This window comes from Poromitra crassiceps (genome assembly GCF_964638095.1).
Source record: "Poromitra crassiceps genome assembly, chromosome: 16".
In the NCBI taxonomy this organism is placed as follows: Eukaryota; Metazoa; Chordata; class Actinopteri; order Beryciformes; family Melamphaidae; genus Poromitra; species Poromitra crassiceps.
Window position 1 is genome coordinate 5,929,695 of NC_139645.1, and position 15,720 is coordinate 5,945,414.

Consider the following 15,720-nt stretch of genomic DNA (forward strand, 5'->3'; position numbering starts at 1 on the left):
CCTCTCTCTCTCTCTCTCTCTCCCTCTCTCTCTCTCTCTCTCTCCCTCTCTCTCTCTCCCTCTCTCTCTCTCCCTCTCCCTCTCCCCCTCTCCCTCTCCCTCTCTCCCTCTCTCTCTCTCTCTCCATCTCTCTCTCCATCTCTCTCTCCCTCTCTCCCTCCCTCCCTCTCCCTCCAGTAGCCTAACCCCAGCAGCTCCAGCCCTCTTGGCATCAATCACTGACCGGCCGATAGGCAATCTTACTGTGCAAACAATTAAAGGCAGCTCCTCTCTGCACTCAAACCCACTGGGTCATGTTGCTGTGTTGTAGATTAACCTCACTGTGCTGCTGCTTACACATTAACTGTAGTGAGTAGTGACACACCAACGCATCGCATTCCAGGAAGTCATAAAACACAGTGTGGGGCTACCTGTCGGAAGAAAGGTTGTCGTCATGATGCTCGTGACTTTGAACTTGGCTTTTGAACCTCACATTTTCAGCTGGGCACGCACGCTTAAGCTAAGCAGAGTTTTAGAGCGATATGTAAGGGGAGAACTTTAGGCTGACGACCAAATGTCTACAAGATGAATTAGTGTGTGGATTGATATTCTGTTATTGGAAAACAGAAAAAGCAAAAAAAACAGCAGCTCTGGGAATGGGAGACCGGCCATAAAGTCCAGATAGCGTGCTAAAAGTGGTAGTAATGAACACGTTATCTGGTCGAGGTGTTTCCTCCCTGATTACAACGCTCGCGCCTCTCTCAAGTCCCCATGACAAGGGATGCCAGAGGACATTTCTCCTATATATTTCTTCTATAGGGGTGTCACAATACTAGAATTTCTACTTCGACACTGATACCCAGGAAAATATCGATACTCGATACCATTTCCGATACCACGTGATGACGACGCATCAAAAATAAAGTTAGACAGATGGACGGACGGACGCACACTTCTCCATCATTTAGGCCCGATAAAACTCATTCAAACTTTGCACTGACAGCAGATTAGCCCTGCTATAGTCATCAGCCTATCAGAACACGTTTAGCTCGTTGAAGCAACAGATACCCACCAATGATAGGGAGAGAAAAATCTGTGATTTTTCAGAGAAAGCACTACTGGTATCAAAACTGTTGCAATTTTTTTGTATGGATACTTATCGATACTATCGATACCTGTTGCAAATGAGTATTGTATCCGTTTCAAAATTTTAGTATTGATACTTTTCGATAGTATCAATACTTTTGACAACCCTACTGTGCAATGTAACAACAATCGTAAACAGCCTTTGATGTCACAGTGAGCGTTAACCCATATAATGACATATATAGATATGTGAAGAATCTTCATCTGCTGTTTGTGGTCCTGACTGGCTGCATTGTGCCTATACAGTTGAAGGGTGTTGTGCAATAATGTTCAGGAATTTGGGCGATCTGAAGACAAACGAGGGGGGAAAATGTGTGTGTCTATGAACTTCTGAAACCCTCTGACTGGTGACTGGCCTGCATTAAGAGTGACAAGTCCCAGAAGAGGAAGAAGAATATGAATGGAATGTCTTGGGAGATATGAAAACATAAGCCTGTTCCTTCACAACGTTTTGCTTAGGCCTCTAGATAGAACCCCCCCTTCTACCTTGAAAGTGCTTTAAAAAAAAAAACAGCGTTCCACGATGCAGACAGGGGAAAAAATGGCAGTCATCACAAAAGCAACAAGAGTGTCCGACTGTAACCGCTGATAGGCCACTGTGTAGGGAGAGAGAGAGAGAGAGAGAGAGAGAGAAAGAGAGGGAGAGAGGGAGAGAGAGAGAGAGAGAGAGAGAGAGAGAGAGAGAGAGAGAGAGAGGGAGAGAGAGAGAGAGCTCCTCTGTGCACTATCTACTCCCCACACAGCTGGATTGAAAGTGTAACACAGCTCTGTATGGGGCAGCAGGCACAGCTCAGGGTCAGCCATGATGGAGACAGCTGTAGCCTGGCTAGCGCTGTTGCATAACTCATGTTACAAGCCGGCTGCAACTCACACTATCGCAGAACCCCACTAGAAGAAGGTAGCAGTAGTCTGTCAGTGTGTGTGCAGCCTATCACTTCTCACGCAAACTTGCTTACCTCTAGCACTGGCCCCGCCCCCAAGATGATCTGCTCCACTCCACTGGCAAATCCCTTCTGGCTGAGAGCGGTCAGGTGATGAATGAGGAAGTTGGTGCTCTGCGTCTTCCCGGAGCCGCTCTCCCCGGAGATCACGATGCACTGGTTCCTCCGCCTCTGCAGCATGGCGTGGTACGCCACGTCCGCCACCGCGTAGATGTGCGGCTCCACCTCGCCCAGCGCGTGATTGTCGTACATCTTCACATACTTGGGGTTGTAGATGGGCAGGAACTTGAAGGGGTTGATGACGATGAGGATGCTCCCCACGTAGGTGTAGATCTTCTCCTGGCGGAAGCGCTGAGCGCAGGTTGTCCAGCAGCGAGCGTTCGTTGAGCACCGCCAGGCGGCACAGGTCGGCGTGGTCGCCCTGCGGCTCGGGCTGGGGGCAGCAGGCCCCGCTCCCACCATGCACCGGCGCTCCTCGGTGATCCGCAGCCACATCTGGAGGCTGCCGCCGTAGTGGATGGAGCCGTCAGGTTCTTCTGCCGCAGGCAGGAAGCGGTAGTCCTCGCCGCCGGACAGCGAGCGCTGCTCCAGGGCCACGCGCGGCCACAGCATCATCCTCTGCACGGGACAGTCGTTGGGGTTGAGGATCCACTCCTCCCCGCCGAACTCCTTCACCTCGGCCAGCACGTAGCATTTGGTGCGGTCCAGCTGCAGGCGTTCGATGACGCGGTCGATGGTCTCGGCGGCCGTGGTGGTCTTGCGGGCGCTGACCGGGCAGTAGATGGTGCCCTCGGCCAGGGCGCCCGGGTAGATGCGCACGGTGAACTCGGAGTTCTCGAAGCGCTGCCGCCGGCCCAGCGTGCCCACGCCACCGATGCCGCACCCCCCCGCCGCCATCACGAGCACTCATGGCGGCGCTGGAGTTCCCATTTAGCAGCAGCGGGTTCTGGCACACGTCCTTCACGAGGCTGGAGGGACCACAGCTTCAAGACATCACCACTGTGAACGAGAGGGACAGAAAGACGGTCAACACCTCCAACCATCTAGAATTAGAAACAGCACTTGCTTGAAAAAAAAATAATAAAAAAAAATAAAGTGAATCAAAATGACAAGAGATGTTAATGTTGTTTTTCCCCCTCCCGGATAACCGATTTCGATATCTGAAGTTGGGTATCGGTCGATAAAGAGGAACCGATCTGATAACAGTGTGTGTTAAAGATACAGTATATATTATTATATCTTTTTTTAAAGCTGTATACATTTAACCGTGTATGGATGTGATAGGATTGCTTGCCATCATTGTTGTATGGCCTGGCTCAGGTTAAAATCCTTTGATTTCCGGGGAAAATGGATGTTTTATACTGGGTGAAACTACTTTTTGTGGGCTAATAAAAAAACATGGTATCGGATCGGTCACAGACTTGCATACTCGCCGATACCTGATCGATCATTTTAGGTAGTATTGGAGGCATTTCCAATACTGGTATCGATATCAGAAGAACAACTAAAAATAAGCACAGCATTTCCAAGCAGGGATGAACAATCATTCTCTACAGATCAGACTAAGAAGTGAGCGAGAGCACAGATCTACCTGCTTTTCCATCCATCTCACACCAAGAACTTCACCACAGCACTCTGCCGTCTTTGTCAGATTATGAACCAAAGACACCCCAACACGTGTTATGATGTAATCTACTAAAGGGACAAATTATTTTGTGTGGTAACTAAGCCCAACACACAGACTCATAATGAGTAAGGATGAAGGATAAGTCATCTGGATCTACAGGATTACCATCAACACACACACACACCACACACACACACACACACACACACACACACACGCACACTCCCGAGCGCACACATAAGCTAGCTCACCCCAATGCCAAGACCAGCAACTGCCATCCTCTACTGAACACACAATCACACCATTCACTAGTTCCCCTTTTAATACACAGAAGAGGGCCGTCATGGGGTTTAGTGTTGGCCACAGAGAGAGAGAGAGAGAGAGAGGGGGGAGAGAGGGGAGAGGGAGAGAGAGGGGGAGAGGGGAGAGAGAGGGGCGGGAGAGAGAAAGAGAGAGGGGGAGATAGAGAGAGAGAGAGAGGAGAGAGAGAGAGAGAGAGAGGAGGAGAGAGAGGGGAGAGGGAGAGAGAGGGTGCGGGAGAGAGAAAGAGAGAGGGGAGCTAGAGCGAGAGAGGGGGGAGAGAGAGACGAGAGAGAGGAGAGAGGGGAGAGAGAGAGGAGAGAGGGGGAGAGAGAGAGGGGCGGGAGAGAGAGAGGGGGGAGAGAGGGTGAAAGAGAGAGAGAGAGAGAGAGAGAGAGAGAGATGAGAGAGAGAGAGAGAGAGAGAGAGAGAGAGGGAGAGGGAGAGAGAGGGGCGGGAGAGAGAAAGAGAGAGGGGAGCTAGAGCGAGAGAGGGGGGAGAGAGAGAGAGAGAGAGGAGAGAGGGGAGAGAGAGAGAGAGGAGAGAGGGGAGAGAGAGAGGGGCGGGAGAGAGAGAGGGGGGAGAGAGGGTGAAAGAGAGAGAGAGAGAGAGAGAGAGAGGGGGCGGGAGAGAGAGAGGAGAGAGGGGAGAGGGGGGGGGAGGGGGGGGGATAGAGAGAGAGAGGGGAGAGAGAGAGAGAGGGACGGGAGAGAGAGAGAGGGACGGGAGAGAGAGAGGGGGAGAGAGGGTGAAAGAGAGAGAGAGAGAGAGAGAGAGAGAGAGAGAGGGCGGGAGAGAGAGAGGGGGAGAGAGGGTGAAAAGAGAGAGAGAGAGAGAGAGAGAGAGAGAGAGAGAGAGAGAGAGAGGGGCGGGAGAGAGAGAGAGAGAGGGGAGAGAGAGAGGAGAGAGGGAGAGAGAGAGAGGGACGGGAGAGAGAGAGGGGGGAGAGAGGGGTGAAGAGAGAGAGAGAGAGAGAGAGAGAGAGAGAGAGAGGGGGAGAGGGGGGAGAGAGAGAGAGAGAGAGAGGTATTATGACTGAGTCGAGCTGCTGACAAAAACTCCTGTCCCAAACCTGATGATAGCAGAGAAATTACTCAGGAGCTACAATGAATTCAATAATACACAAGTGAACCAATGAGTGAGTGAACCAAACGTATAAGCTCTGACAAGTCAATATAACGCCTCTCAATTTCCATATACGCACAATACAAACATACACACACAAAAATTGCCACTTTTCTGAGAATTAGTGGAATCCTATTTTGTGTAGCCCTGGAAGTGGAGTCAGAGTCTTTACACTGATGTGTAAGTCCCCCCCCCCCCATTTATGTTGTACCCAGTTTGCCTCAATCTGCCTTTGTCTACTTCTCCTTCAGTTAGTCATTTCCTACGTTTCCCAGAATGACTTTTTCGACAACACCCAGACAGACAGAGGGTGTACAACTGTACAACTGTGGATTATTCACTTTATGTAGAAGAGACAGTCTGGCTTGAGAGCACAACACAATTGGAGGAATTTCTTTCAAGGCGTTCCTGAGATATTGCGTAATGAGCTTGGAAACGGCGTTTCGTGAGGTCACAGTGACCTTGAACTTTGACCACCCAAAATCTAATCAGTTCATCCTTGAGTCCAAGTGGACCTTTGAGGCAAATTGATGAAATTCCGTCAAGGCGACGGTACGGACGGACAACCCGAACGAACCCATAATGCATCCGGCCTGGCTATCGCCGGCGGAGGCATAAAAACACTGGCCTATAGACCCTTCTCACGGTGGCCATTTTGTGTCGAAAAGGCAGGGTAAACACAGGTGCAAGCAAAACACTAATGAGGGTTTCAAACGTCCATGATTGGAATTTGGAAACCCTCAGTGTTTTGCTTGCACCTGTTTATTCTGCCTTTTCGACACAAAATGGCCCCCGTGAAAAGGGTCTATTGTTTTTGTTATTAGACCTACTAGTTGATTCTGCTGCCTGCACATGAAAAGTGGAGAGCACAGCAGGGGGAAAAATGAAAACAGGAAATGGAGCAGGGACATTATAGTTGGTGCACACGCAAAGAGGAGTGCAGAGGACTCCAGCTGGGAACTGGTACAATGCTGTGTACCCCTGCCTGGTCACTTCCTGTCATCCCATATTGAGGCTCCTCCCACCCCGGTGTTGCCTGACCAGTCATGTGTCTGTCGCCTCAGCAGCACATGCACTCAGTGGCTCTCTCTCCTTTCCAAATGCACACCCTGATTTATTTGCTTTGATCTGTTTAATATAGTGCCATTTCAAACAATTATGACAAGAGAAGTAGAGTCCGCACACCGGTAGATGCTGCACTCCCAAAATGTATTTGGCCGGCGCACCCCTCGTGCAGCAAAATGTGACTCGACGCAGCGCGAGTATAATATAATGTAGATGGGGAGATAACAGGAGAGATTGAAAGCTATCACCAAGAATATGAACTACATTCTCTCCTTGGGCCAACTTCTAGTCATTGAAATCCTAGTGAAATCACACAATGACTCATTTTGCTGGGGGACGCTCCCCCCTCGTCAAGCTGACGTTCGAGTATATAGAGACACTGTGGAGCGCGTCATCATTCAGAAACCACGCCCAAAACGGGGGTAAACAAAAACTACCCCCCCCCCCCCAATCCTGGCGTTCTCCTATGTCACGTGTTCCACACAAAGATCATATATACGGAAGATGAACACTCCAACTTACTTCCTTGACAGCTAGATCCACATTTTTCTTCTCGCCAATTCTCAATGGCTTCCTTGTTTTGCTCGGGAGCACAAAAAAACTTCAATTGCCGATTTTTTACATTTGTTGTCTGCGCAGCCCCAACACACGACAGCTTTTAGCTATGTTTAATTCAAGGAAAATGATGCTGGTGTGTGGAAGTGAATGGAGAGCTTTCCCCCGTGATGGGCGTGGCCTATTTCATGCAGTGTCTCTATTGGACTACTGTAGCTGCCGCCTGTAAAGCTCCAAGTCGAGGCGGACGCAGAAGTATGTTTCCCGCTCGATTCAGCTGGAGGAAGCATGTCTTGGCCTCTTCTTGTCTCCGTTCCGCCCCAAACGACTGAACCAGAAACAGATCTGGTTACATCACCTGAACGGTCAGCGAGCAGGAATCACTGTCAAGTAATCTGACCCGAGATCAGCAGCAGCTTGAGGTAACTTTTCCCAAGACCTAACTAACAGATCCCCTGATCAAAGCACCAGGTCCTAATCTTACCCGCCCAAGTAAAACATCAGTAGACGTCAGCTGTCAGTACTCAGTACACAATATATCCTCTTGTTTTGAGCGTCTTCCTTTTCAAAGCATGACTCGACTTAACACAGATCCAAGGTCAGATGTTATCTCGGTTCACCAAGGTTAAGATTGATGACGCTGGGATTTATCTGTACTTAGATCTGTGGCTTGACACAACTTGCCAGAAAGAAAACCGCTGTGAAGCAATGACTTGTTTTATTGGAGAAAACAAAAACGGCTGTCATTCATTTCTCAAAGGCGGGGGGGATTTAATGATGCAATACTGTACATACACACACACACACACACACACACACACATATACATACGCACGCACACACACACACACACAAGCAAGCTCAACAGATTTTCAAACTGTACTACATATTTTGATTCACTGTTGCCTAAAAACATATCTGAAGCCTTCTGTTACAACCAACCTTGAAATCAAGGTTCAATCATTCACTTTTTGACTCACTGGCCCAAAAAATCCACCAGCCAAGCATATTTCTACCGGCCAAAATAATGAATTGCCTTTTTCGGTCACGTATCCATAAATATACTATCGCTAACAGTAACATTAATACTAATAATTAATGTGAACACAAACACTAATTCTAATAATACTAACAGCACAAATACTAATTGTAACACTGACACTAAGGCAAACATTAATTGTAATACATTTACAGTAATAGCCTAAAACAATTGTAACACTGTCTAACACTAATGTCAACTACAAAACTACAGCTAATACAATAAGAGAGAGAGAGAGAGACAGAGTGAGAGAGAGATAGTTTGGTACAAACATTGAGTCTCGCCATGTGGCCCATAGCCTTCTGGGATTTACTAGCCAAATGCAAAATCTACTCGCCATTGACGGTTGGTTGGCTACTGTTAGTTTCAGACCCTCGCTTGAAATTCTGCTGGGTTGGCATGCATGTGCATTGCTTAATTAATCAAATCATTCCAACCTTAATGAGCCTCTATGACCCTCTCTTTAACCCATTGATACCTGATGCAGCATTTGCGTGTATATCCCTCATTTGCGTGTATATCCCTTTAAGACCGCGAACCGCGTCACGCGGTTCGCGGTCTTAAAGGGATACACACACAAATGCTGCATCAGGTATCAATGGGTTAATATTGAGTTTAGTTTGAGAGATGTCACCTCAGAGGTTCTCTCTGAAAAGACATGAGATATGGAGAGAGAGAGAGGTCCAACAGTGTGAGTCAGCCGTTTCAATGGCTGCCATTGTTGGAGGAGAGGAGTGAAGGATCAAGTTTGGTCAGCTTGCTGCGACGTGAGGTCATCTTTTGGAAAAGGCAGCTGTGTTTGCCACTGTCATCGAGCCTGAGCTTTGACAGCTCAGAATGCTGTGTGTATGTTCCGCCACCGGGAGGCTCAATGTGTTTCATTAAGCTGTGGGAGTTGGCGCTGGACCGTGAACTCTCATATCTAGGCTCCACCTTTTCCCTGGGTTCATATGTGAATTTGACGGCTCCGTGCCGACTCAGATTCCGCTGCCAGGTTTTACTACTGGCAAAGATTAAAACGCGTGTCACACAGAATCATATTGTATTTTTTTTCTTTGACTTACTGAATGTATAGTACATTGTTGTCTATAGAGAGGCAAAGTGACCGCCTACTTCCTGCTTCAGCACTGTACAGTACCAGAGATTTTTATCCGCCATTTATTTTACATTTACAGACATTTCGTAAAATGCTTATAAAAATAGTTTTACTTCGTCACACCAAACGGTTCAGCTATATTTAGAATTGGGAGACACCATAGAACATTTCACTCGGACCAAAACTTAAAAAAACTACATCGAAAAAATATTTTCTTTAAATCCGCATTTTTTTTAACGTTTTGGTCCGAGTGAAATGTTATGTAATCTCTCCTGTTTCTAAATATATCTGAACCGTTTGGTTTGAACAAGTAAAACTATTTTTATAAGCATTTTACGAAATGTCTATGGGAAAATAAATGGCGGATGAAAATCTCTGGTACAGTGCTGAAGCAGGAAGTAGGCGGTCACTTTGCCTCTCTATTGACACTGTTTTCTCATTGTTACCTGTTTCAAGACAAGTGCTAATAAAATAAAATATTTGATCACCAAAAAAAGGATCATATTGAATTCATATTTTCACGTCTTTGGCTGCCTCCCGGTGTGGATTCGTGGAAATGATTTTCAAGATGTTACTCGAAAGTAAGAGGAGTTTCAAGCCTCGACCCAGTATTGCTCCAAGCTAGCTCAGATCTTTAGACCATATTGGAGGCAGAGTGCAGTCTGAGAACCTCCAGCTACACGCATGATGTCACACGCTATTCTCAGCCCAACAGAAATGTTAATATCTGCGCAAATAAGCATGCAAAAATGATCAAGAACAACATTTGAATATCTTAGTTCCATATACTGTAGATGCAAAGGCCATGTAATAAATAGCCTCATCATAACTCGCATATAATTCCAGGAATATGGCTATTCATGATTCTCATGACTCTCTCACCCCAGCCGGGAAGTGGTTGGTCTGCTGGGGGGGGGGGGACTGCGCTGTGGGGCTGGGCGCAGTGAGCCAGCCAGGCGCTCTAACATGGAATGACATTATATTGTGTTTGTAAGACTTGTAGACTGTTATTGAAACGTGCCCGGTAACTACGTCACGATACGGAAGTTAGATACTATGCAACTGTTTGTCTTCAAACATAGACAAACTTTTTCTTTCTTTTTTTACATCTTTTTTTCCAGAAAAAGGTAATTTCACAAAGAAACAAACTTTCCGTTATTTTTAGAAATAGTCCTTTTCCAGTTCCCCCCCCCAATATATATATATATATATATATATATATATATATATATATAAATAAAACATTGCTATTATTCTTCTTTGTTTATTTATGAGGGGATGTGCTTAGCATGTCAGTGTGCATATCTAGCACACGTGTCAAAGATGACAATATAGCGTGAACTTCTGCTGGTTATTTATGGATGTGCATTAGGCCATAATAAGGCCTGGAACAGCCAGACTCTGACATGTAGGATACATGATGTGACATACGATGCACAAAGTCATTTGAATAGAGCTGCAGCACCCAGCCCCCCCACACACTGTCACAGCCAGAGGAAATTACACTTCACACATAAAACACATACAGTCATAAAAGCAACTCTAAAGAGAACAGAAGGGATGGGCACAAACTGATGTCTGCGAGGAATGTGCTTTGATATGTCTTATAAGGGCATATAAATGTTACCAAAGAATGAAGAAAAACAACAGCTGTTCACTAAAGAACATGCAGCTGTAGTAGACTAGTGTCAGTGTGCCTTACGGCAGTGGTTCTCACATTTTTTCACATGAAAGACCCCTAAACTGACAAAGATTATACAGCACGGTCCCACGGTCCCCCATATGATAATAAGATTGATGCTTTTTAGATGTTTTATTACAGAAAGTGTATAAAACCCATGACCACAATAGTCATTGTGTTACTTATGAATGGAATTATAGTGAAAATAAATTACCCCCCTTTTGGCTGGGGACCCCCTGGAACCCCCTCAAGGACCCCTGGGGGTCCCCGGACCCCCATTTGAGAACCACTGCCTTACGGAGCCTTAAGAGCACCTGCTTAGAGAGACTAGTGTTTGAATGGTTTCTCTTCTATTTTAGACTTTTCACTCTCCATGGGGGGACTGGAGAGAAAAATGGAAATCTTTAGTTTTGTGTGCGTGTGTGTGTGTGTGTGTGTGTGCGTGTGTGTGTGTGTGTGTGTGTGTGTGTGTCTGCGTGCGTGTGTGCCTGCCTGCGTGTGTGTGTGTGTGGTTGGAGAGTCAAAGAGGTAGCCCCTGTGGTAGCTTTGAAGGTGTGCAGCGGTCAGTTGATTGATGTGGCAGTGGACATGTCACACACACTCATATACAGTACATATATATAGTACGTACAGTATATATACAGTACACATAATTACAGGTCAACACCGCCTGCAACACAGCCAACAGTGAGTCTGCCTTTGCTGTGTGTGTGTGTGTGTGTGTGTGTGTCCCGAGGCAGAGTTCACCATCAGCCTGGAGGAAAGGAAACACTGTGCTTGTTCATACAGAGAAGCTGATGGAGAAGAGAGGACACAACATTTTTTGGCCCGTACTAATAACACTGACTGACAGTGAATGCTTCACACAATGGCATCTCTCTCTCAGCTGTCCTGGTGTGTGTGTGTGTGTGTGGGGGGGGGGGGGGGGGGGGGGACCCCTCTTTGAAATGTATTGCATCATCTTGTTTGTAGATTAGTCAGGTCTAGGTAGGCTCACTCTCTGTGAAGTCAAAGCCAAAGTCATTTTGGCATGCGGGTTTTGCTCATGGTTTCCCACGGACACGCCCACTTAGGAGGTTTTCGGCCGGTCTGAGTCTATTGGAGTCAATGGGAAAAGTCAACGTGATCTCAGATTATGACAGATCCCTTCGCCCCCTTATTCACTAAAGTAAATATTCAGACCATTCTTCGAAAGGAACATATCTTCAGAATATTCTGACACTAAAATGCCATTTTCCAGACAGACAGATCAGGAGAAAAATAAACTTGTTCAAGACTTGTCTCTATCTCAGCAACACACTCTCACGAGATTTTGCAACAGGAACTCATGTTAGCAGGGAGCGATTAGCTAAAGCTAAAGCTGAAGTTCGTTGATGTAGTAGGAGCTAAATCTGTGGCTAGATTATTTTTTTTAATGGAATATCTTAGTTTCAACTGTATTGAGCTAACAACAGGCATCTTTGTGTTTATATGTGTGGTTTGTGTGGAGTTTAGGAACTCATGATCTGTATTTCAAGTTAGCTTGCTAGGTCAGCACTAACCCTGCTTAAAGCCTGCTTGAAGAAGAAAACAAGTGGGGGAGGGCGGGGAGGAGTAACGAGACTTGGGGGGAGGCGACCACGTGACCATTTGCATTTAAGAGACTTGCTGCTACCAGTTGTTAGAATTGGTGGAGCCTGCGGTGACCCATCTATAGTCATATAATATCTATGTAAAGTACTTTGAGGCATGTTTCTGATGAAGAGCTTTATAAATAAACTTGACTGACTCACCCGTCGATTTCTCTTTTCCCTGCCTGTTTGGTAAACTGTCTGTCCACAGCAGCAGCCTACTGGAACGTCTCCCTGTACTTAACTCACACTTCACTGACCTAGTTGGACCCTAATTTGGGCAAATGGAAAAAGGAGCGCAGAACGCCGACACTGCAGAGTCAGCGTTCTGCAACATCTGGGCTTTTCGGGGTTTGTGTTCGAAATGCAGATCATCAGCGACACAAACGCTTCTTCACAGTAATAATAATAATTATTATTATTATTTTCACCTGACAGCAAGTTGTCTCACCAGCAGGATGTAGCACGTGAGAGGATTACACTATTCCCCCCCCCCCAGTTCCCCTCCCCATCAAACAAGTGCTAGTGCAGCGACCCAGGAGGACACCTTAATCCGGCTTCCTACCCGCAGACACGGCCAATTGTGCCTGTAAGTGTATGGACGCCCGACCAAGGCAGAGGTAACACGGGGGCTCGAACCTGCAACCCTGGCTGAATGTAACAGTAGTGGAGCAGAACATGAGACATGCACAGTAGCAGGGTGGCAATTTTGTCATTTTAGAGGCAAGGCCATCTGGCCTGCGGCGTCGCCATTTTTTATAGGGCACAAGGCCACATGCCAGAGCACAAAGGACATTACTCTTTTGATATCGTGAAGAATGATTTTTCTGAAATGTGTGTTAAAATGAGCCAATGACGCATGCTTTGCATAGAGCAGACTACATTAAAGTGAGGGAGGGGCAACAGAGACCATGGTATGGTCTCCTGCGTGTGATTCCCACCCGGCCTGCATAGTAGCTCTGCTGAATTACCTTGCACTGTTTATCCTCCACAGATAGTAAGAACTTATTCACTGTCTGTCCGTGTGTCTGTGTGTGTGTGTGTGTGTGTGTGTGTGTGTGTGTGTGTGTGTGTGTGTGTGTGTGTGTGTGTGTGTGTGTGTGTGTGTGTGTGCGCGTGCGTGCGTATGTGTGTGCGTGTGTCTGTCTGTCTGTCTGTCTGTCTGTCTCCTAATGACTAGGAAGTGGTGACTGGTGTGTGGAACTTGGCAGCTCTAACAGAAGGGGGAGAGAGGGGGAGAGAAAGAGAGGGAGAGAGAGAAACAGAGAGAGAGGGAGGGGGAGAGAGAGAGAGAGAAACAGAGAGAGAGAGAAACAGAGAGAGAGAGAGACAGAGAGAGGGGGAGAGAGAGGGAGAGAGAAACAGAGAGAGAGAGAGAGAAACAGAGAGAGAGAGAGAGAAACAGAGAGAGGGGGAGAGAGAGGGAGAGAGAAACACAGAGAGAGAGAGAGAAACAGAGAGAGAGAGAGAGAAACAGAGAGAGGGGGAGAGAGAGGGAGAGAGAAACAGAGAGGGGGAGAGAGAGGGAGAGAGAAACAGAGAGAGAGAGGGGGGGGAGAGAGAGGGAGAGAGAAACAGAGAGAGGGAGGGAGAGAGGGAGAAAGAGAGAGAGAGGGAGAGAGAAGAGGATGTTGGTTTCCTGAAATGCGAGCTGTGGGAAAAGAGAGAGAGAGAGATGGAGAGGGAGAGGGAGCATGAGGCTGTGCCCACAGTCAGTCAGTCAGTCAGTCAGTCAGTCAGCGGCTGTACAAAGTGGGTGATGACATCATTCTCGTCTTCTTCTTCCATCTTCTCACTGCTACAGTTCTGCCTGCTAGCCACACCCCCTTCCCCACATCCACCCATTGACATGTCCATCCATTTCAGCAGAGCTCATCTATACCTTAATCAATGCAGAACAAAGTGCAGAAAATACCATACTCATACACTGTTAATGGCAGCTGGAGAAGCCCAGAGTGCTCTGCCCAAAAACACTAGCCGCCAAGAGCGCTTAAACGCCAGGTGTGGTCCTTGAAAGAGGAGCGCTCCTAGGACCTAGTGCGTCCTCCTTATCATAGAGAATGAATTGCAGAAAGGTGCTGGCTTCTCAAATACACACGTCCAGTGTGCACGGCCCCTAAGCGTTCAACAACGAAAGCTTTTAATCCAACCGTAAATTTTGAGTGTCTTTCATCTAGAGATTGTCAGACCACTAAAGGTTACCACCACTTAGGCGTCAGCACTAGCTCCAATCTAAATCAATTTAGCACATGCCCCGTGAAGCCAAGGGTACTGTGCTCTCATTAACGGCTGCTTAGCACTTAAAATACAGGCAGTGTTCACAAAACTGCACGCTCGCAAAACAGGCTTTCCATCGGGAATCAAGCAGGAATTCCTGAAAATGAAAGAGAGCAGAGAGAGAAAGCAACAGAACAGAAACAAACCCTTTGATTGTATCCGTTTGATTCGCTGACAGAAGAAAGAAGAACTACAAAGCGTTAGCGCTTAGCGGTAGCCTTTGTGTGCGACTGGTATTTTGAGAAGTGTGCTGCTGCCACAGACACCCGAGTCCGGGAGGCCGGGGCCAGGCTGGGACACGTCCACGTCTAAGAGTCACTGTCCACACTGTCATTAAAAAACACTCTTCTTAGGCAGAAGAAGACGGTGGCTGGTCATTCTGAATGAAGCTAAGCTACGTCGCTAACTCCCTCCACATTCCACCGGCTAAACACTGACAGGTGGCAACAACTGCAGAACCCGCCACCAAAATATGAGCGGGACCCCCTGAGAACGTGAGGACCTTCTTCTTCTGCTGGACGAACACGGTGCCATGTGTCGCTGCTAAATTAAGATCGCAGCGTTGCCACGCCCACGCACGACCTATTATTGTTATTGCCTGGAGGGGGAGGGGGGTGGGGCCAGGGGCGGAGGGAGGGGCGGGACAAAGCAGAGGGAATTGAAATTAACACAATGTACTGCAGGAGTCCCAGGGACACGAGCCAACATAGAGAGCCAAAGTGGAACGTCACTTCCTGCTTCAGCACTGTACCAGAGATTTTCATCCGCCATTTATTTTCCCATAGGCATTTCGTAAAATGCTTATAAAAAATTGTTTTACTTCGTCAAACCAAACGGTTCAGATATATTTAGAAACAGGAGAGACCACATAACATTTCACTCAGACCAAAACATAAAAAACTGCGGATTTAAAGAAAATATTTTTTGTTGTTTTTTTTGGTCCGAGTGAAATGTTCTATGGTCTCCCCCGATTCTAAAAAATAAATAAAAAATAAAATATAGCTGAACCGTTTGGTTTGAAGAAGTAAAACTATTTTTATAAGCATTTTACAAAATGTCTATGGGAAAATAAATGGCAGAAGAAAATATCTGGTACAGTGCTGATGCAGGAAGTAGGCGGTCACTTTGCCTCTCTATTGTAAAAGAACAAAATCAGAACACTATTGAAATCTGTATGTTGCTGCTGTATGTTCTGATATCTATCATCTTGGCTATTGTTTGTAGACTCCTTAGCTACTTTTCCTCTTATGGGTCCCTTCAGCTGCTCATTCACAAACTA

At 46.9% G+C, this 15,720-nt stretch overlaps 1 protein-coding gene across 1 annotated transcript in view; it reads right to left on the reverse strand.

Moving 5' to 3' along the window:
• LOC310791352 (unconventional myosin-IXAa-like) overlaps nucleotides 1-15,720 on the reverse strand; it is a 158,988-nt gene that overhangs the window by 122,092 nt on the left and 21,176 nt on the right. Inside the window, 4 exon segments of the mRNA XM_083653039.1 lie at nucleotides 2,082-2,417; nucleotides 2,419-2,499; nucleotides 2,501-2,521; nucleotides 2,523-3,065. Coding sequence (XP_083509165.1) covers nucleotides 2,082-2,417; nucleotides 2,419-2,499; nucleotides 2,501-2,521; nucleotides 2,523-2,963 — 879 coding nt within the window. The 5' untranslated portion in view covers nucleotides 2,964-3,065.